We start from the raw sequence: 23,301 nt of genomic DNA on the forward strand, positions 1-23,301 counted from the left end.
GAATTTTTTTGGTTCTTTGGAATCTGAAATAAAAGTTTTTCTAACATTAACTTTTCTCATTTTAATGAACTTTAGGACTCAACCCCTTACCTTGCAAGACTTAAATAAAATAATGCAGTCCTCCAGTCCTGAGAACCTGAAATTCAATGCAGTTGAAATGGATACACATTGGATTGATGAACCAGATGTTCTGGCTGTGGCTGTTAAATTGCTCATAGAAAGAGCAACCAATCAGGACTGGATGATCAGAGTTAAATGGCTATATCATTTAGCCAAGAATGTACCACAGGGGCTTGGTGAGTAGAAGAGCTTAATTTGTATAATGAGTTAATGTATGTGCATTTATCCTATGAGTGCTTTAGTGTTTCTCTGTAGCTACACTTAAATTGGACCTGGGAGATCTCTCAGTAAGAACTTTTAACCTAGACTCATTATATAGTGCTGAAACTCTGCCATTAGAATTGTATCACAAGAAAACCTTCCACTGCCCCATGTCAGGAGCTGTCTATACATCTTTCAAATCAAAAAGGAGGTATATTAATGTTAGTTTTTAGCTTTATCATATCTTGCATTTTTTGCTGTAATACTGCTATCCAGCCATATTTGGGTAAATTTAACTAAAAGTAGACTAGACTTTTTTAGCTTATTTCATTTCCAGTGTTCCAAGTTACTTCTCTTAATTTCTTTGTATTTTTCATTCTAAGAAGAGAAACAGCAGCAGCAGCATTATCTATGCCTTTAGAAGTACTATAAGACGTGACATTTATTGACTGTGGTAACTTAGTTTACATAAGCCTTTCTATTTAGTGGGAAGTTAGTGAAGGCACATGCTACTGAGTGCTTGTGGTATTTGTCTGAATATGGGTAGACAGAGTTTGGATACATATTCTTATTTGTACTATCTAGTGGAGTGGTGGGAATAAGTGCGTTTGGGATGGCTAGGTTGGCACAGGATAGAACGGCGTTTAGAGCTCTTGTACATAGGGTCGCTGTGAGTCACAAGCGACTCGATGGCACATAACAACAACAAGAAGTATAAAATCTGTTAGACAACAGAGTAGGAGTTCTGGAGCATAGTCTTTAGTGAGTTAACACTGCTCACAAAGTCTATACCTCTGTGGTCATTTGTATCCACCAGTGGCTCTGAGATAGAAAGAGGGACAGTCTCTTTCTCTTGCAGTTTACAGCTTCAGAAACCTCTTGGAGTGTCCGCTGTGAATCAGTTTTGACTTGATGGTAGTGAGGGAAGAGAAACCCACAGATTGCCACTAAAATGTCAACATAAATTAATGAAAAATAGAATAAAAATCAGTCAGTTCCTCAGTTAGCCACTAGCCACATTTTAGGCACCAAGTAATCCTATGTGGCTAGAGACCACTTACTGTGTCTGACCTGACAACTGTAGAGCATTTTCATCATTGTTGAAAGTTTGCTTTAACTTTTATTTTTCCTTCTTCTTTAGAGTCAATACAGATTCATTTGGAAGCTAGTGCTGCATCTCTTAGGAATTTTTACTCAAATTCTCTCTCAGCTGGGATCGGTAATATCATCAAAATATTGCAACCAAATCTAACAGGTACCGCACTTACTCTTGATTTCTAGCTTTCAGCATTTTTGTGGAGATGTGTCCATTGGTTTCCATGCAAAGAAATTCTCTCCAAGCTCAGACCGTAGCAAATGATGTTTGCAAGAAGGCTCATGTGGAGTGACATAGTTTCTTCTTTGTATAAAGTTATTTGTTTATTGTCTGGTTTTTCAGAGAGGCTATCGGTAGACATACAGCGGAAAGAACACGGGAGCAGCAAAACTGGCTTTGTTCTCAACTTTCCACAAACTGGCTCATGCCCTCGGAGAATGAAACTCTTTCTTTCCCTGAGAGTCTTCCTACTTAGAGCATTGTGTGATTTCTTATACTTTTTACAGAGTTTTGAGCCATGAAATATTTGATCTAAAGGGAAACAGAAATTATTTCTAAAACCTTAATGACAAGGGGTTTTTGTTTGGTTTAAAGCAAAACAAGTGAAAATGCTTGTTAAGACAGTAAAACAGAAGCAAGGCTACTGAGAAGTAGGCCGTGCAAAAGAGTTAAAGTGAAAAAAAATAAAAGGTAAAATGGTAAAACCACATCACACCTCCTACCCCCGATAGACAGAGGTGAAGCCAAACTTACAAGATGCTGTCACCAGAAAAGAAAAGAGAAGAGACCCCAGGGACCACTACTTTTATTGACTCCTAATCTCATGAGACTTGCTCATAGTCCAGCCCCACTCTGGGACTTGTTTGATTGGCTGGGGAGGGGTCTACTTCCTGATGTAATCACCTTTGACTTCTAATGACAAAGTTTTAAAACCCATTATGATCAAAGAAGAGAACTCTGGTGGCCTCATGGCAAGAAGCTGCGTTGCAATCTGAAGGCACACGGTTTGAGGCCACTAGTTGCTCCACAGGAGAAGGAGGGGCAGTCTTCTCCCTTGCAAGTAATTATCGCTAAAAACCTGATAGAGGTTCAGATGTGCAGTTCTGACTTGACAGTACACAACAACAGTGATAAAAAATTAGATAGCCAAACTTATCTCATCAAGCATGATATTAAAAATTTTTTTAAAATAACGAATAATAGAGCAAATTTTAATTTACTAGAGCAAAAGAATATAAACTTACTTAGACTTGGTACTACTGATAAGGACAGGAGCAGCTTTACAGATCCAGGTTTTTATTTTCCCTAGCACTATCTTCATTTAATGTTGACCAAAAATACTACCTTAACCATTGGATTTGGAAAATTTTGTTTAAAGCCTTTGCTGCACTATGAAAAGAGCAAGAGCAGCATGGGGTGGGCCATAGCTGACCTCTGCTAACCGCACAAAAGGGAACTGCCCCCACTAACAACTTCTGCAACACGAAAACCAATTTCTGTGTGGTCATCTATGTTCCCCATGCTCCCAAGGTATATCTATTCATTTTTAATACCAATGCTACTGTTGTACTAAGTCCAAAATCCATAGCAGTGACTACACAGACTTCAAAGAACTGTATTCACAGGTAATGGGTTAATTAATTAAGATTACAGGCTATGATTCAGTTAAGTCATAGTTACAACGTTCTCTTATTCCTACCAATTATGGCATCTTCCCTCAGTCTTCCCACAATGTTGAGTGAAGGCCTCTGACTCTGGCTCAAGGAGCAGCAGTCCCAAGTAAGCTCTGTCCATGTTGGTCTGTGGTTCTCTGCAGAAGCTGCTGTTATTCTTGTGAAAATCCCAGTCTCCCTGACACAGGAATTTCTATTCCCAAAGGATACACTACTTTGTCTTCCTTCTTGATGTTGAGATTCCCAGTTTCTGCCGCTGAATCTGCCCAATTTAATTGGAAGACCAATCCCCTTGTGAATAACTAACAGAGCCTCTATTTATATGATCACACCCATCCGTGTGACAAAGTCAATGGCTAGGAAAGCCAGTTTGAACAATAATCACACCACAGTTGCTAAATTATTTACCTTATCTTTATTATTAAATCATCCAAAACCAACTAGAACAGTACATTGATAGAAAACTTCAAGACAAGTTTAGAAGAGGCCATGGCACCAGGTATAGCATTGCTGATAGATCCTGACTGAACTTAGAGAATGCTAAAAGAATGTCTATTTGTGAAATATTGACTAGGCAAGTGCATTTGACTGTGGATCATAATAAATTATGGCTAACATTAAGAACATCAAAGATAACACTCTTCATCCAATATGAATTGTATCTTAACATCAAGAAGACAAAGGTCCTTACCACTGGGCCAGTAGGTAACATAATAGAGAAAGAATTAAAAGTGTTAGTGGTTTTGGCTTCCTTAGATCCACTGTCAATACTCTTGGTATCAGCATTGAGAAGTAAAGAGATGTATTGCTTTGAGCAGATCCACTGTCAGGAACATCTCAAATCCTAAATAGCAGTGATGTCAGATTGAAGACTAAGGTGTGTCTAATCTAAGCCATGGTCTTTTCAACTACTTGGCTATGCATCTGAGAGCTGGACAGTATAAGGATGACAAAAGAAGAATTGATGCCTTTGAGTTGTGACATTAGAGAAGAGTACTGAATATCTAACCCATGGACCAACAGATATGTCTTAGAAAAGGTGCAACCGGAGTGCATCTTGGAGGCAAATATGGCAAAGATTCATCTCTCATACTTTGGACATGTTAAAAGAGGCTATTCCTTGGAAAAGGATATCATGCTTGGAAAGGTAGAAGATCAACAAAAGAGAGCAGGACCTTATTCGATATGGGTTGACATAGTGACTGCAGCAGTGAACTCAAGTGTATCAGAGATGAAGAGGAAGGCACAGGATAGGACAAGACTCAGATCTGTCATTCATAAGGTCATTATGAGTCATGCTAAACTTGACAACACCCAGCAACAAGATTGAGAAGAATGGAAGTCCTAGAACATTTAAATGTGCTCATGTGGACCTATACCTAGATCAAGAAGCTGTTGTTTGAATAGAATAAGCATGGTTTAAAATCAAGAAAAGCATTTGCATTTGTCAGGGCTGTGTCTTCTCTCCATACTTTTTTTAGTAACTTAATCTGAGCAAATAATTCAAATCTCCACTTTATGAAGAGTGTGGTATCAGGATCAGAATAAGACTCAACAACAGTCTTCCTTATGCAGATGACACAACCTTGTTTGGTGAAAGTGAGAAGGACTTGAAACACTTGTTGGCATAAAATCAAGACTGTGACCTTAAATATGGATTACATCTTAGTATCAAAGCAGAGATCCTCACCACTGAGCCAATAGACAACATTATGATTGATGAAGAAAAGATTGATTAGTTGTTAGTGATTTGATCTTCCTTGAATCCACAATTAACGGTGTCAGTACCAGCAGTCAAGAAAGCAGAAGACATCTTGCACTGGAAAAATCTGCAGTCAGGGACCTCTCCAAAATACTGAAGAGAATGATGTCTACTTAAAGACTAAAATGTACCTATTTCATACCATGATCCTTTCAACAACCTGCTATGCACCTGAGAGCTGGACAATGAACAAGGAAGACAGAAGAAAAATCAATGCCTTTGAGCTATGATGTTAGACAAGCATGCTGAGTGTCCCTTAGCTACCAAAAGAACAAACATGTGTCTTTGAGAAAGTGCTGCCGGAGTGCTCCTTAGAGACAAGGATGGTAAAGCTTCGTTTCACATACTTGGGACATGTTAGGATTCCTGGGAAAAAGGATAGCATGCTTGGATAGATGGAGGGCTGGTGAAGGAGTGGAATATCCTCAACCAGATGGCTAGACACAGTGACTGCAGCAATAGGTTCGAGTGTGTCAGAGATTGTGAGGATGGCACTTGATAGAACAGGCTTGTTAGGGTAGGATTCATAACTTTTGTTCGTAGCAGCGCTATGAGTAGTACTCTGCTCGATCACACTTAACAATAATGTACGTTAATAAAGTGAGTATTTGGGAAGAAATCAGACATACAGAAAACTTCTGTCATAATCAGATTGTAGCAGAACTAAATTAAGGCTTTGCAATTATAGGAAAATTATCATGACATTTGTAAATACAGTTCTAGCCAGAGTAGCAGTGTCTGTTTTCAGCAGCTATTTATTAGTTATTATTCACTTTCTTTTCAGATTGTATAGGTGTGTCTTTCTTATTAAACATGGATTCATTCCCTGCTTACATGCATTGCTGTGCACAGTAGAACCTTGTACTCTGTTACAAATATTTTTTTAAATTAAAGAAGACTAGAAGGGGTCGTGGTACTAGGGACATTGCAGCTAATGTTAGATGGATCTTAGCTGAAAGCAGGGAGTACCAGAGAAATGTCTATCTGTGTTTCATTGACTATGCAAACGCGTTTGACTGTGTGGATCATAACAAATTGTGGCTGACTCTGAGAAGAATGGGAATACCAGAACACTTGATTGTGCTAATGAGAAACCTCTACTGGGACCAAGAGGCAGTCGTCAGAACAGAGCAAGGAAACACTGCATGGTTCAAAATTGGAAGGGCGTGCGCCAGGGATGTGTCCTGTCTCCATACCTTTTCAACCTGTATGCAGAACAGATTATCCAGGAGGGTGGGCTCTATGAGGAGAAATGTGGTGTCAAGATTGGTGGAAGATCTATCAACAGTCTGCGATATGCAGATGATACAACCCTGCTTGCTGAAACTGAGGAGGACCTGAAATGCTTGCTACCGAGTGTCAAGGACTGCAGCCGCCAATATGGATTGAGGCTCAGTGACAAGAAGACAAAGATTCTCACCACTGGACCAATTGGCAGCATCAGGATGGATGGTGAAGAGATTGAGATTGTTCACAGCTTCAGTTTACTTGGCTCCATGGTCAACACTCTCGGCGCCAGTAGCCAGGAAACTAGAAGATGTATTGCCAAGGGAAAGTCTGCTGTTAGGGACCTCTCCAGAGTGCAGTGGTGTCTCTTTGGAGACTAAGGTCCGTCTGATACAGGCCATGGTCTTTGCTATCCCCTGTTATGCATCAGAGAGTTGGACAATGACTAAGAAGGATAGAAGGAAAATTGATCCCTTTGAGCTGTGGTGCTGGAGAAGAGTATTGAATGTACCATGGACTGCTAGGAAAACAAACAGATTCATCCTGGAAAGAGTCAAACCGAGCTGCTCCTTGGAGGCAAGGATTCTGAGGCTCCGTCTAACATACATTGGACATGTTGCAAGGAGGGACAGGTTGTTGGAAAGGGACATCATGCTTGGTAGGGTGGAGGGACAGCGCAGAAGGGGAAGGCCCCCTATGAGGGGGATTGATTCAGTGACTGGGGTAATGGGGATGGGTGTGTTGGAGACGGTGCGATTGGCACAGGACAGAGCAGAGTTTAGGGATGTTGTCCATAGGGTCACTATGAGTCGCAAGCTCCTCGATGGCACATAACAACAACAACAACACTACACCATCCTTCTTAGCCAACTTCATATTAATGCTGCTGATTTTGGTGTTGCTTCCCTCCCTTGGCAGTTAGCAACCTTTGAAGAAGGTTAGAGTCTTCTCACTACTTCCTCACAAAAGAGGTTTCACATCTGAGCTAAGGAGAGTAAGACCACAACACAACCACATGATTGTAAAGAAATGTCTTTTGAATAAAATAATTATTGTGTTTCTTATTGTAGGTAGATAATACGTACTCATTTTCTGCCATGCCAGTTTTTGTTGTTGTTTTTGGGTTTTGTGGTTATTAGTGACAAATTGGACAATTAAACAGATGAATTCTTTTTAAACCAATAGTAAGAACCTGGGAGGTATGTGCTTTGGTTTATAATAGAATGCATTTCAGACTGGTAGATACATTGCATTTGGAAAAGAAATAGCATTAAAGATGTTAACGTTTTTTTCTAGTATCTGTAAAATTGTTATCCTGTGCCATTTATCCCAGCAAGGCAAAGTATAATTAAAGTAAAATAATAAAAGCATTCAACTGAAATGTATCAGGCAAAGATTTTTACAACAAAATTTTCATTTTCTTTTTTTTAAAAACTAGATGAATTTGTGGTTCCTCTGGATCCCCGGTGGAATATGCAGATGTTGGACATCCTTAGAAATTCCATGGACTTTGACCCACAGATGGACCAGTCTGAGCAGCTCTTTGCCATTTTAGAATCTATTGCAAACAGGTAGGTAAAGTGAGCTGCTCTGGAAGGCAGCTATGCTCACCACTATACCACCAACGCTAGTGAGCTGCTCTGAGTTCTCTTTACTTCATTTCAGCATTGTAGGTTACACCTTTCAAAAGGTAGTGTTAAAAAAAAAGCCCATGTGTGCAAACCTGAGAAGCAGTGAGATGCCAGATGGGACAGTCTTCACACTACTTTTCTCTTAGCTGCACTTAGTGAAATAATTCTGTGATGGCAAAAACCCTCCAGATATTACAGAGGCTTACTACTTTAATAGGGTACAGAAAATAGAGAAACTAGTTATATTATGAATTGTTGGATTTTTTACTTACTCCTATGTCTTTATCAGAAAATAGTCTATTGTGCTTCCTAGCAGCCCCGTCCACTTTTCCCTGTTCGTTCTCATGCATATCTTTCCTAGCCATCTGTCTCTTGTTATTTTCCATTCTCAAATGTTCAGGTTGGCAATATACATAGCACTCACATACTTAATAGATAATCCTAAACAAACCCACTGATTGTGAGATTTTTAAGGCTATAAATCTTCATAAGAAGAGACTTCCCCACTTTCTCCTATGAAGAGACTGACTGATAGATGTTTTTAAACTGTTAACCATTTGTTTAGAAGCCCGGTATTTTATGCGTTATACCACCAGACTTCTTTATACTTAAATATGCACCTGCATAAAAATTTACATAATTACCATTTAGAAACTTCTCCCATTCTTTTACTGTAATGACCAGTAGTATTTTTAATTGGCCATCAGTGAAAATGATTTGGGGTGAAGAGGCTAAAAACAAGCTTTTTATTGAATAATATACTTATAGGTAAATGCACTAATGATAAGTATGTGAGTTTGATGGACTTTTTAAGAGTTCACAGTATAGTTTGTTAGATCATGGCAACAGGACTTGGCAGTTCCTCCAGACCTCCTAAGCCCCTTTCCTCCCAGTAATAGCTGTCATCACTTTCATGTATATACATCTGCTTATAGCTAAGGAAAGATATGCATGGGAATGAACAGGGGAAAAGGGGCAACTGGGAAGCGCAATAGACTATTTTCTGAAAAGACGTAAAAGAGTAAGTAAAAATCCGACAACATGTGATTGAGAAGTAGTAGAGGCAGGGTAGAGCTGACAGAATGGAGTTGATGTTCCAAGGGTTCCCAGAATTCAGTAGGTAGGAGAGATTATGAAAAATAGTACTTACTAGTAATTATTTATTGCACTATTTCCTTCTAGGACAATGATATATCTTGACCGGGAAAAACGGATTTTTACAGAAGCAAATTTGAATTCTGTTGGTAGCAAAAAGTTAAGGAATAGTGTTTTGAGAATGTCCTTTGAATTCCATAAAGGTAAGATCATTTACCTTTTTTATTAAATATCTGTGAAACTTGCTAAAGTGAGAGACTTATTTACAAGCTGCTGCTGTTTTCTGATCTCTTTTTAATTGCTTGGCATGATCTTGACCAAGTTCCTTTAATAATAATGACTGAACTTTGCTGGGCACGTCATATCTGCTAAATACTTATTTAATATTAGTTTTACATGCTCTTGATCTCATTTACTTTAAAAAATATTTTATTGTCTTTTTTAGTGAAAGCATATGTAACAAGATAGGCTTTCTTTCAAAAATTCATGATCTTAGTGTTCATTGACAGTGGTTACACTCTTTGTATTATGTCGCTGTTTTCCCTCAATTTCTCATCTATGCTTTAGAATAATTGCTGTCCATTTGGTCTCCTAGAGATAATTTTTTTTTTAATTAAGAGCCAGTATTTTAAAAAGTGACATTCTTTTAGAATTAAAAGATTATAATTAGAATTAAAAGATTATAAAATTACTTTAAAAAGTGACTTCAAGATATAGTTCTTATTCAAAATTTAAAAAATATGTCAAGGCTATAGTCTCTGGAATTTCTCTAGGCTCAGGTGGTCCAGGTTACTTGGATTCTTTAAAAAGGTGAAGTTTTGTTGACAATTTTTCACCTTCTCTTTAGGCAGTTTTCTTCTATTCTGACTCTGATCAGAAACAGCTGATAGTGGTAGCTGGACGCTATGTAGTTCTTAACTCAGGGTAGAGGAAGCCATAGTTTATAGCAACAATTAGTGTAGCCTGGTTCCTTCTCTGATTCTTTGATGTCATCCGCCCCCCCCCCCAATTCTGTAAGGTGGTGGAAATACGGCCCCCATGTTATGAATGAATAAAGAATGGGACAGAGATGCTCATAATTACTTCTCTGGCAACTAGGAGAGCTAGAACTTAAAAATTTAGGTTTGTTGGCTAGAGAAAGTATACACCATTAGCATTCATATATGTTCTCCCTCCTTTCTGTATTTTTTTTTACATGAAAAGAGTTAATTATACTTGATGTAAAAATTTCAAGCTGTGTAGAAATGAAAAAATGGGGAAAATTCCCCCTTGGCAGCAGCAACTAGTTTGTAATTGTTATTGTTATATACTGGCAAGTTGAAACTGATTTCCTCCTGACTTCCCAGGAAGTTTACAGATACAGGAAATTGCACAGGTGCAAGGATACAGGAAATTGTCAAGGGTGAGGGAGGCAGAGATGGCCCGTCTTTCTTTCACAGAGCGCTTGCTGGGTTCAAATTGTGTGCCTTTGAATTGGCAGCACAGTTTCTTACCACTAAGCCATCAGAACTCCCTCCACAGTTTGTAGTCGTTGTATTTAATATTTTCTCATCTCTCAGTTGTATCTGTTATGTATTCATCAAGACATATCTATGCACTTAAAGTTTGCTTTATATTTAAACAGATTCTTATATAAAAATATATGTATATTATTGCTCTAATTTACAGTTTGCTTTGAAACATTACAAATATTTATAGATGCACTAAGTTTAATAATTGATAAATAATTGACTTAATTTTATTGCCGAAGAGAGCAAAATAGAAATTAACTTTTGTTTTAAGGACATATTATTTCTATTTATTTCAAAGATCACAAAGATTAATGGAATTTTTTTTTATTCCACTCTTAGATCCAGAAAGTTATCAAAGCCTGCCCCATGAAATTGTGGTCAATCTTGCTGCTTTTTTTGAGCTTTGTGATGCACTAATTCTACGCTGGGTACAGTCATCCCAGGGGACGGTGTCTGATGCCCTTTTCAATGAGGTGAGGAAATACATTGGCTTTTATTTTTGTTTGTAGTTACACCATTTGATTTCCAACAAAGATCCATAAATTCAGTGTTGTTATTCTGTGTTCAATATTATTTGAAATGCTTAACTACAGTTATTTTTGGGTTTTTTTTAATTATTAAATTTTATTAGTTTTAATGAACATTTACAGAGATTTTGGGTTTTCATTCATTCATTGTTGCACTGTTTTCTCCACCCTCCTCCCCAGTTCATTCTTCTTCCCCCCCCCAATGTCTGTTTTAATTGTCCAATTGCCACAGTGCTTGTCAAAGCCAGTTCTGATTAATCTCCTTTGTCATTGTGTCCCTTGCCATTCCCTATCACTCCTCCCTGAGAGAGACTTCACCCTGATTCATAAGGAAAAGGCGATGGCGTATTCTCTTAGCTACTTCCTGCTGAAAAGGGACGCTGTGCGTTTCAGGGTGAATGTCTTCTCTCACTACTCTAAAGGACCCCCTTGGCAGTAGGAAACACATAGACTATTATGGAGATTGATTTTGGAATTTAGATGCACTGTTATCAGTTGTGCTTAGCTGTACATGTTCATATCCTTGAAGATGTATCAGGTAAGTGTTGCAGCCTAGAAGATACAAATTTAACTAACAAGTTAAAAGTGCATGAGTCAAAAATTGAAAAGCAATAATATTCTGAGTAGAGGTTCTAATAGTGGCACAAATCAAGTTACAGAGGTAAGGTGGTTCCATTGCCATCCTTACTCTAACTTAATTCTTTTTTTTTATTTAAATTTGTTATTAATTTCAGTGAAAATTTACAGAGGCTTTGGATTTCCATTCATTCATTGTTATAGATTTAACTATAGTTTTAATTACACACTTATTTAAAGCTTTATTAAAGTATGACTAATATATAAGAAACTGAACCTATTTGACAAGTGACACACACACTCAACACAAACCTGTAAAGCTGTTTGCTTCATACAGCAAACATATTCATCGACCCTAAAACTTACTTTATCCTTTTTGTTTTCTTTCTCTTACCTCAACCAGATAGACATTGCTCTAGCTTCTGTTTCTGTAAATCAGTTGTCACTTTTACCAATGTTGTTGTTGTTGTTATGTGCCGCCGAGTCGCTTGCGACTCATAGCGACCCTATGTACAATAGCCCTAAACTCTGCTCTGTCCTGTGCCAATTGCACTGTCTCTGACACTCCCATCCCAATTAGCCCAGTCACTGAATCAGTCCACCTCATAGAGGGCCTTCCTCTCCTGTGCTGTGCAAGGTTGTGTCACCTGCGTAATGCAGGTTGTTGACAATTCTTCCACCAATCTTGATGCCACATTCCTCCTCATACAGCCCAGCATCTCGGATGATCTGTTCTGCATACAGATTGAAAAGGTATGGAGACAAAATTCATCCCTGACCGACCCCTTTCTTGATTTTGAACCATGCAGTGTCTCCCTGCTCTGTTCTGACGACTACCTCTTGGTCCAAGTATAGGTTTCGCATTAGCATGATCAAATGTTCTGGGAATCCCATTCTTCTCGGAGTCAGCCATACCTTGTTGTGATCCACACAGTCAAAAGCCTTTGCATAGTCAATGAAGCACATCTAGGCATTCTTCTGGTATTCTTTGCTTTCTGCCATGATCCATGTAACATTAGCTATAATATTCCTAGTACCACGACCTCTTCTAAATCCAGCCTACTCCTCTGGCAGGTCTCTGTTGACATACTGTTCCAAATGTTTTTGGATAATTTTCAGTAGAATCTTGCTTGCATGTGATATCAGTGATATTGTTCGATAATTTCCATACACTGTTGAGTCACCTTTCTTTGGAATGGGGATAAATATTGATCTCTTCCAGTCCGTTGGCCAGCTGGCTGTCCTCCAGATTTCCTGGCACAACTCAGTGAGCACATCCAGGGCAGCGTCTTTTTGTTGAAATAAATCAATTGGTATGCTGTCAACTCCTGGAGCCTTGTTTTTTGCCAATTCCTTCCGAGCAACTTGAACTTTCTCTTTCATCACCATAGGCGCTTGCTCATATGTTATTTCATACAATTCCTCTGTCAGCCAACTCCTTCTGATACAGTGACTCTGTGTACTCCTTCCATCTTCTTGTGATACTTCCTGGATCATTTAACATTCTACCCAAATTATCTTTAATTTTTGCCACCCGTGGCTTGAATTTGTTTTTCAACTCCTTCAGCTTAAGAAATGCTGAACGAGTCCTGCCTTTTTGATTTTCTGACTCCAGCTCTCTGCACATTTCATTACAGTATCTTGCTTTGTCGTCCCAAGCTGCCTTTTGAAATTTTCTGTTCAGCTTTTTGATTTCTTCCTTTAGCTTTGGCTTCTTGGCACTCTAATGCAACACTCAGTCTCATCTGACATCCATCTTGGTCTTTTCTTCTTCAGCCTTTGTAATGATCTTTTGCATTCTTCATGGACGATTTTCTTGATACCCTCCCAGAGCTCATTTGGTCTACGCTCATCAGTGCTCAAGGCCTCAAATGTGTTCCTGAGATGGTTTTGAAATTCGAGTGGGACAAACTTAAGGGTCAAATCTTAGTTCCTGTGGACATTTGTAATTATTAAAGATTACAAAGAGATTTTATTTTTGTGATTTTATTTATTAATGTGAATTTATTTATAATAACCAAAACACAAGCCCACTGCCATTGAGTCAATTATGGCTTATACCATATCTCCAAGTTTCCATAGCTATAAATTATTCCAAGACTACTCATCTTTCTCTTGCAGAATGGCCGATAAACTCTAATTGCTTTCCTTTTAGTTAGCAATGCTGGTGGTTACACACTGTCCTATCAGGACTCCTGTTACATAGTTTGATCCTATTACAGTTAAAATAGAGAAGTTAAGTTTTAGTAATGCAACCACAGACTCACTTTATTTTAATATGAATAATATTTTTAATAAAAATGACTTTTTTAAAACAAATTAGTGAGAACAGTGGCACTGCACTGTTTGGTTTTTTTTTTTAAAGATCTCTTTAATGTATAACTTAGCAGAAGAAAACAAGTTCTTTATTTTGTCTCATGCAATAGTTTGTAAAGAAAATCTGGCCTTGCATACTTATATTGTATTAAAATTTTATATAATTGTGAAAGTGTTCTTTGATACTCTACACAGATCAGTAAATGCTAAAAAGCTACTGCTGTCACTAACTTGTCAAGTGTGAAAGTTTATCTGTCTAGGTTGCATTTGGGTAAAGTTTCACCTTTTAATGCATTTGTAATTCATAATAATTTTTAAAATATTGTTCACTTCGGGGTTTTTTGTTTGTTTGTGTTTTAATTTATTTTATTATTTTTTGTGCATGTACCATCAAATAAGTCTGACTGGTACAGAAGGAGATTGTCCTTCCTTCCCCAGCAGAGCATCTGGTGGATTCAAACCACGCTCCTCTCGGATTACAGTGCAGCTTCTTGTCACTAGGTCACCAGAGTTCCCTAATATTGTTCACTTTGTTTTAAAATATTTCACATGTTGACACATGACCTTTTTCAATACTAAAAAGACATACTTGTATAAAATTAACCATGAACAGCCAGAGGAAAAATACTGGAGTTGTCAGCTTTTAGTTTTTCCAATAGCGTATGTTTGCTTGAAAGTTCATTTTATTATAGTTTATATTCTCCATTGTTTTCTTGAAGAAGCAGGTTTACTTCTGTAATTTCCAATTATATTGATACTATCTGACAGATATTCTTTTACAGTTTGACTCACAAACCTTTGCTTGTACCATAAATGCAAACATTAGCACAGTGAAATGGCAAAATCACATCATAATATTATGATAATAGCTATGATCTCATGGAAATTCATGTAGGAGCCACTAACGTCAAGAGTGCAGTAAAAGTTTAGGAAAAGCAATCAAGACAGTGTGGTTATATCATAAGGAAAACACGGAGAGTTCAGGCATAGCTCTTTACTTGTCAAATTTGCAAAAGTAATTTAATGTGGTGAAATAGTTTCTTTAACAAACAGTGCTGGTACAATCAAGTGTCTGCTTAAAGTAAAAATGAACCTTTGTATCATACATAATGCTAAACTAAAATGAATCATAGCTAAAATTGCACACCATCTACAAGAAACAAAAGAGAAAAGCCTTAAGCTAAAGATATAAAAAAAATTAAAACTCTTTCTTAAAGAAAAATTTGATAATTGAGACAATATCAAAATGAAATATTTCTGTTCTGCAAGAAAGTACATCTTCAGGAAAGTGAAAACACAAAACATATAAATTTTATAAACTACTACTAATAAGACAAAATAACTCAGTTAAAAATGACAAAGAAATTTTAATAGATGCTTTGTTGTTATGTACTGTCAGGTTGCCTGCGACTCATAGCGACCCTATATACAATAGCTCTGAACCCTGCCCTATCCTGAGTCATCCTTATTGTCTTTGACACACCTACCCCCCATTACTCCAGTCACTGAGTCAATCTATCTCCTCCAGGGTCTTCCTCTCTTGTGCTGTCCCTCTATCCTCCCAAGCATAATGTCCCTCTCAAGGGACTGGTCTCTCCTTGCAACATGCCCCAAAATATGTCAGATAGAGCTTCAGAATCCTGGCATCCAAGGAGCAGCCTGGTTTCACCCTCTCTAGGGCAAATCTATTTGTTCACTTAGCAGTCCATGGTATATGTAGTGCTCTTCTTCAGCACCACAGCTCAGTTTTCCTTCATTCATCCCTAGTCACTGTCCAGCTTTCATATGCATAGCACGTAATTGTGAAGACCTTGGCCTGAAATAGATTCTTTATGGAAGATATATGAATGTCCAGTAAGAACGTGAAAAAATACAGCATTAATCAAGGAAATGCCAGTTGAATCCATAGTGTGGTACTACTGTCCAATGTTGTTGTGTGCCTTTGAATTGGAACCAACCCATAATTGATCATCCAGCAAGTTTTCAGAGGTAGTAAATTGCACGGAGGTTGCCCATTTTTCTCCCACAGAGCATCTAGTGGATTTCAACTGTGTGCTTTTGGAATTACAGTGCAACTTCTTACCACTAGGCCACCAGAGCTCTCTACTAGAATAATTAAAATGGGAAAGCAAGCAGTAGCAATAATGGAGCTCATGTGGTGTCATCCATAGAGAGTTGTAATGGTATCCTAAAGGTGGTGCTTCCAAACTATTCCAGTGTGATTTACAACTTCTGTTAGTGGCTCAATGTCTTTCACTGGGAGATATTTTGAGCAGCTTTGGTTTGCTTTGTTTTCAGATTCTGGGTTCTGTGCGATGGCGGGACCGGCTTTGGACTGTGGCTGACACAGTAAAAGTGGATGTTCCAGGCTTGGCCCTGCTTGCCCTTCATTGGCACTGGGTTTCGAAACATTTGATACATCAGATTCCTCAACTCCTCAGGAATCATGAAGACAAGTAAGACTCTAATTTACATTAATAGTCTCATTATCTGCAGTATTGACAATGTTAGAAGAAGGTTTGGAGCTATACCTGTTTTTCTTGCTTAAACCGGTTTATTCCTGAGTGATATTGGTGACTGTAAATAAAATATAAAAAGCTTCTACTACTATTTACAATTTTGTTTACTTCTACCTCTTTTCCTCTTCTTTGCAGATACTATAAGGAGGTTCAGACTGTTTCAGAACATATTCAGAATTGCTTGGAGAGTCCCACTGGTGGTTTTACTGGTATAAAAAAGCTGCAGAAATTTCTGGGACGACCATATCCTTTTAAGGTACAATTAGAAACATCAAGTAAATATAAAGATTTCACCTTGCTTGCCAGGTTGTCCTGGAACTCCATAGCTAACTTTTAGCTGGAAGCATTACTTTTTTTTCCTGAGACTGTTATATATGTTGTTTATGTTTCACCTTTATGAATGTAAAACCCTAGAGCAAGAGGAGTATACAAACTCAGTTTTCTGGATGCAGTGTAGGAATGTATTAGATTTCTTCTCAAACATGTATAAAAAGAATCATATTTCTTTTTTTTAAAAATAGCATTCAGTTTATTACAGATATTTAGTATTGGCTTCCCATATTTCCCCCCTTTTGTTTTTATCATAATTATCATCTAGATGATCATAAGAAACTTACTTATATAGTATGCTTACCTGGGTTTTACTGTTTCAGAACGAGCTGGTGGTTGAGTGTTTTTCACAACTGAACGTGCTTAGCAGAGCTCTTGCCATTAAAGAGCGGATGCCTTCCCTTGGAGAGAGTGGATGGCCGGAAGACATTAGTCGCCTGCAAGTGCTTGCTTCTGAGTGGACATTAAAGAAAAGTCTTCTTCAATCCTGGGGATTGGTTCTCAGAGCTAATATCATGCAAACTGTCAACCCAGGTAATACGTTCTAGAGTTTGGCCACTACTTTGTGGGTGATTTCTACCCTGTGACAGTGTTTTCCGTAGTTTAAAAAAAAAGTTGGAGAGCTGTACTACATATAACTATAACAAGCAGACGCCAGACTCAGGGCTATAGGTTATATATCTTGCTTAACGTGTTAGAATTCCACAGATATTACTACCACCATTTGAAAGATGAGAAAGCTAACACTCAGGTTAAGCAGCTTGCCTACATTCACTTAGCTGGGTGTTGGAAATCTCTTGCCCACCATGCTATGATGCATTTTGTCTTTTTGTCTAGATGAATTAAAGAATATTGTGAATGCTCAGTGTTTAGAATTAAAAGCCAAAGGAATTTCACTCAGTTTCCCAGAGAAAAAGCACAGTGAAGCTACCTCCTATTCTCAGCCAACCATAATCCACCTCGTCAGGAGTGTCCAAGTGTGGCCCGCAATGGAGTACCTGGCTCTGCTTTGGCAGTACAAACTGACAGCTGATTTCATGACACAGGCTTATCTGAGAAGGTAAGCTACCCACATTTTTCCTTAGGAACCCATTTGCTTATTACATTATTTAGTATATACTATCTCAGTACACAAAGCAGAGGCTTATCTTGAGGGAGAATGCTTAACTGTGGAGGGTATCAGTCAGTTGCTATTTTGAAAGGCTAAAAATTCTTAGAGTTTTTGCTTCTTTTTGACTCCACCTTTGAAAATCATTAAGTCCACTTCCTTTTAGTGGAGTTGCTTGTATTCAGATGAATACACTTTTAAGTTCCATGGGAAGCAGTTAGTTCTCTAGCACTTCATGAACAACTCATCCTTTTCCCTCCTTATTTAGGTCTGGCAAAACTCAACAACCCTCCATAGATGAGGAGATAAAGCAACATATCACATTTTGTCTTAAGTATACACCAGTTGCTCCTCATGAACTGCGAGACCTTTGGTCCACGCTGCACCATCAGCAGGTAAAATCAAAAAGGGGAATAAATATCCTTTCTATTTTATGTCAATATTTTCTGTGGTAGATTTAAGGCAGAAACTAGCCTTTTTTTTAAAATTTCTGGATCCTATGTTACAAACTCTAGTTTTATATGAAAGATCTTATAAAGGAAGAATTTTGAATATTGTTTTTTATAATAATTATATGAGTACATTAGAACTCTATCACAAAATCATTGTGCTTGGTTTCTAGTTAGAGGAAGCTAACAAGTGTGTTTCCTGCTTAATTAATAAAGCATTGTGAGAGTGTTTTAAATCTCTGTTGTTTTTTTGTGTACCATCAAATCCAGACTCACCCATAGCTGACCCCCCAGTGGGTTTTCAGAGACAGTAAGCCCTATGGGAGTTGATTAGCCCATCTCTTTCCTGTGGAGCAACTGGTGGATTTGAACCATGTACCTTTGAATTGACAGCACAATTTTTTTTATATATAAATTTTTTTAAAATTTTTATTATTTTGTATATGTGTACTGTCAAATCAGATCTGACTAGTACAGGAGGAGATTTTTCCTCGTTCTCCAGCAGAGCATCTGGTGGATTCGAATCGCGTACCTCTAGTATTGCAGTGCAGCTTCTTGCCACTAGGCCACCAGAGCTCGCTGACAGCACAATTTTTTACCACTAAGCCTAATTAATGATTCCAGTAATCTCTGGCTAATACAGTTTCATCTTAAGTACAACCTTGAATTTTTTTTTAATAATTTTTTTATTTTAATTGTGATTTTAATGTGTTTACAGAAAAGTTAGATTTCCTTCATTCATTGTTGTTCATTTTACCCCTACTCCCTCCCTTTCCCCCCCAGTTCACTTTTTAAAATAAATACTCAATTCTTGTTACACAGTTACCTTTCCCCTGCCCCAGTCCTCTTTGTAATGTACCTCTTACTCTGTTCTGTTTTCGTACATATAATGCCTAATCACATATTCAAAGGTATCACATATTCCTTTTAAGCACTTCTTTTCTTCATCTGTTCCAATGCAATGTTCATTGTCTATCCACTCTTATTCTCGCAATGCCCCATGGGAGACCTGCTTAATAACAGTGGTGCTATGCACTACTTGTCCTTTTGTAACTGAGATATTTTACTTAACATAATATCCTCCAGGGTCACCCATGTTGTATAATGTTTTATGAGTTCATAGTTTTTCAGTGCTGTATAGTATTCCATTGTAGGAATATACCACAATTTTTTCTATCCATTCATTTTGTTGATGGGCACTTAGCTTGCTTCCATCACTGCTATTGTAAATAATGTAGCAATAACCATGAGTGTGCATGTATCTATTTGGATGGCACTTTTGGTTTCTTTAGGGTATATTCCCAGTAGTGGCATTGCTTCATCAAATGGTATTTGTATTTCCAAGTTTTTAGAAAGCACCAAACTGTCTTCCATAGTGATTGCACCATTTAACACTTTCACAGCCAGCAGTGAATAAGAGTTCTAATCTCTCCACAACCTTACCAGCATTTATTGTTTACTGCTCTGTTGAACTTTGCTATGTTGCTGGAGTGAGATGATATCTCATGGTAGTTTTTATTTGCATCTCTCTGATAGCTACAGATTTTGAACATTTCTTCATGTGTGTGACAGAATTAGGGAAATGGGCTTAATATCCTTAAATCCCAGATTAGTTTTAGGGGCCTCTTGTAAATATAGAAGTCTGATACATTCACTTAAGAACTCTTTCTCAAATATACTCTTACCTAATTGTTTCTTTAGGTGTCCACTGAAGAGATTATTTCTTTATGGTCTGGGCTGTTTGCTTCCACATTTATGTCTTTCTGGAGCAGTACTGTGACAACAAATCCCGAATACTGGCTAACTTGGAGCCCTCTGCCTTATGCACAACAGAGGGAAATGCCCAAGCCCCTTCTGGACTCTACACTGAAGGTTGGTATGCATAAAATTATAAAAATATTTGGTAATATAAAATGAAGACCTAACAAATCTCTCAAGGAAGCCAGCAAAACATGTTTATGCTAAGGATACAGCAGGGATTGAGTATGTTTAGTACTTTATTTTTTTGTTGTTGTTGTTATTAACAGGTTTTAATGTGTTTAATTCAGTGGACAGATACTTATTTAATGCCTGTTTGTTTTGGTTTTGGTTTTTTTCATACTTTATTTTGTACAGGATGTTAGTATGTCTGTTAGTATGTCTGTCTTCAAAAGAAAGAATTTCATCTGAAATTATTTGGGAAATTTTGAGTTAAAGTTTAAAATATTTCCTTTAAAAAACTTAATTTTTTATATTATACATATTTAGAAAATATTCAAACCTTAAAACCTCTGTGTATGTGTAATTGAATTATCCATAAATAACCATTCTGTGCTCTGTATCCTTCTTTAAATGTTGAGTTTTGTAGATTGGTTTTTTTCTCCTGTCTCCCCACTTTATTTTTCTTTTATATTGATTTCCATACAAAATTCATGTGCATTGTAGATCATTCATGTACATTGTGTTTCACACATTCATACCACTCATATGTTTTTTAATTTTTCCATGTTTTTACATTAAATATATACTCATTTTAAAAGTGATTGGAAAACTAGCTGCAGAAAAAAAAAATCTACACTTAACTTTGTACGCAAAAACCATCTCAAAGTGGCTCAAGGGCCTAGGACTAAAACCAGTGACTATAAACTTCATTTGGGAAAAGCTTGGAAGAACTCTCGAAGTCCTAACCCACAACATAAGCAGACTTCCAAGCATCCTGTAAAACCTTCAACCAGGAGAGGATAAAATAGATAACTGGGACCTTCTAAGAATCAAATCCCTATGCACATCCAAAAACTTTTCCAACAGGGTAATAAAGGGAAGCCACAGACTAGGAAAAAATATTTGGCAATGACATGTTTGATGAGGGACTTATATCTAGAATTTATAGAATACTTGAGCGCCACAACCAGATAAAGTTAAACAACCCAATTGAAAAATGGGCACAGGATATAAACAGACACTTCACCAAAGAAGACATTCAGATGACAGAAACACATGAAGAAATGTTCAAAATCCCTAGCTCCAAGAGAGATCGAAATCAAAACAACTGTGAGATATCTCACCCCAGTAAGAATAGCAAAATTAAGCAGAGCAGCAAACAAATGCTGGCGAGGTTGTGGAGAAACTGGACCCCTTATTCACTGTTGGTGGGAGTGTAAAATGGTGCAACCACTGTGGAAGGCAGTATGATGCTTTCTCAAAAAGGTGCAAATAGAGATACCATTTGACCCAGCAATTCCACTACTGGGAATATACCCTAAAGAAACCAGAACTGCCACTCAAGCAGATATATGCACACCCATGTTTATTGCTGCTTTGTTCACAATAGCAAAGAGTTGGAAACAACCCAAGTGCCCATCAACAAATGAATGGATAGAGAAGCTGTGGTATGGTCAAACAATTGAATACCATGCTACATTGAAAAACAAGGAACTAATGAAATATTATTCCAAATGGATGACCCTGAAGGACATTATGCTGAGTGAAATATCTCAGTCACAAAAGGACAAATACTACATAGAGCCTCTGTTGTAAAACGGGGCTAACATCAAGGTTGGGAAGAACCAAAGGAAAAAGGGGATAAATAATGTATACTGCACTGAAACAGATGAGGGAGAGAACTGTTTAAAAGGAATATATGATTAGATATTATTTTTATTAGATATTATTTCCAGAAAAAGTGATTTCTTTCTTTGTTCACATTTAACATATTTTTGTCCTCTATCCATCGTTCTGATTCATAAAGACTAATAGAGCCCCTGACATGATTGCCAATCTGTCAGAGCAGTTAGTCTCATTTTTTTTAAAAAAAGATTTCTTTATAAAGTTTAAATACGTTGTTTTTCACAAAAGATCCTTCCTATATCCTTCACCCCACCCACCCATAGTCTTGTCTTTTCTATGACTTTTATTCTACATTTTTCTGCTACTCTGTCCAAGACCCTCTATTAGGATCCTAGTCAGAACTGGGAGTAGCAGCTGGGCACCGTTTAGTTTTCTGGTGACGTGCTAGTGGAAGCTGTGGTTCACATGGGCCAGTAGTCCTATGGGCTAATGGTTTTCTTCAGGTTTTATTATCTTTTTTCTTCTTTTATATGGACAGCGAGGGACTAAGTTAAATATTGCTCTATCAAAATTTATTTCTTTCAAAGAGAGAAGTGAACTAGGGGGGAGGACTGGGCCAGGAGAAAAGTGCAACAGTGAATGAAAGGAAATCCAAAATCCCTGTAAATAGTCATTCAAATTAATAAAATAAAATAAAAAATATATTTATTCAAAAACATACTATTTATAAACAAACTTTAAATCCCCATCAGCTGCCTAGCATAGGTAGTATTTCCCATATATATCTGACCACCTAACTCTGTTGTAGACACTAGTCCAGGTAGCACCTATTTCATACATTTGACATTTGGCTTTTACATTTATCTTTTAACTCCTCTATCACTAAGTCTCATTTTCCTGCAGAGTACCCTACATTCAAACTTTAGGAATGACTAGATTTATCTGAATTACAAAAGCACCTTGTTGTGCCTCATTTCTTAGAGAATGGAGTTCACTTTCTTTTTGGGCCTATTAATACCTAACTTTAGTTTGCCCTTAAACTCTTAACCTATATCTGATTGTTGCCCATTTCTGGAAACTTTAGTCTTTCTGTCCTTTATCTAAAATGCCTCTGATGCTTCTTGTTGAATACTAGTTTTTAAATGACTTGACTCGTCTCTTATCCCCTAGGGCCCGGGCAGTCTTGGCAGAGCCATGTTCTCTAAATGCTGCTTTGAAATCTTGACCAGCAGCTGCAGAGCAAGTCCCTGGGATGTAAATGGTCTACCTATCCTGTCCTCCTCACATGTGACCTTGGGAGAGTGGGCTGAGAGAACCCAGCAACTACAGGATGTCAATTTGATGCTTTGGACCAACATGGCTATCCCTTCAGTAGCAGAGTTCAGGTATCCTTTTGCTCCCAGGAGTATACCTTAAAGCTTCTTTTTTTTTGCAGTAAAGTTTTCATTAAAGATCCTCACTCAGAATTTGCCTCTGTAGTGGCTACCTTTTCTGGGTAAAGGCAAGGATATTTCTACACAAGAGAAAAATTACTTAAGGTTACGTGGTAACTGAAACCCACATCCAAGAACTATCATTGTATTCAGTCATTTGATTTTCTGAAAGAGTGCTCTT

At 37.5% G+C, this 23,301-nt stretch overlaps 1 protein-coding gene across 1 annotated transcript in view; it reads left to right on the forward strand.

Moving 5' to 3' along the window:
- Nucleotides 1–23,301, forward strand: part of MDN1 (MDN1, midasin homolog (yeast)) — a 177,239-nt gene that overhangs the window by 80,257 nt on the left and 73,681 nt on the right. The window contains exons 49-60 of the mRNA XM_006881247.1: nt 76–296; nt 1,463–1,576; nt 7,518–7,650; nt 8,893–9,008; nt 10,656–10,789; nt 16,034–16,191; nt 16,390–16,510; nt 16,908–17,118; nt 17,422–17,644; nt 17,961–18,087; nt 19,843–20,013; nt 22,858–23,072. Coding sequence (XP_006881309.1) covers nt 76–296; nt 1,463–1,576; nt 7,518–7,650; nt 8,893–9,008; nt 10,656–10,789; nt 16,034–16,191; nt 16,390–16,510; nt 16,908–17,118; nt 17,422–17,644; nt 17,961–18,087; nt 19,843–20,013; nt 22,858–23,072 — 1,944 coding nt within the window. The remainder of the gene's footprint in view (nt 1–75; nt 297–1,462; nt 1,577–7,517; nt 7,651–8,892; nt 9,009–10,655; nt 10,790–16,033; nt 16,192–16,389; nt 16,511–16,907; nt 17,119–17,421; nt 17,645–17,960; nt 18,088–19,842; nt 20,014–22,857; nt 23,073–23,301) is intronic.

This window comes from Elephantulus edwardii, unplaced genomic scaffold (assembly GCF_000299155.1).
Source record: "Elephantulus edwardii isolate Elephantulus edwardi_28Jun2011 unplaced genomic scaffold, EleEdw1.0 scaffold00013, whole genome shotgun sequence".
NCBI lineage: Eukaryota > Metazoa > Chordata > Mammalia > Macroscelidea > Macroscelididae > Elephantulus > Elephantulus edwardii.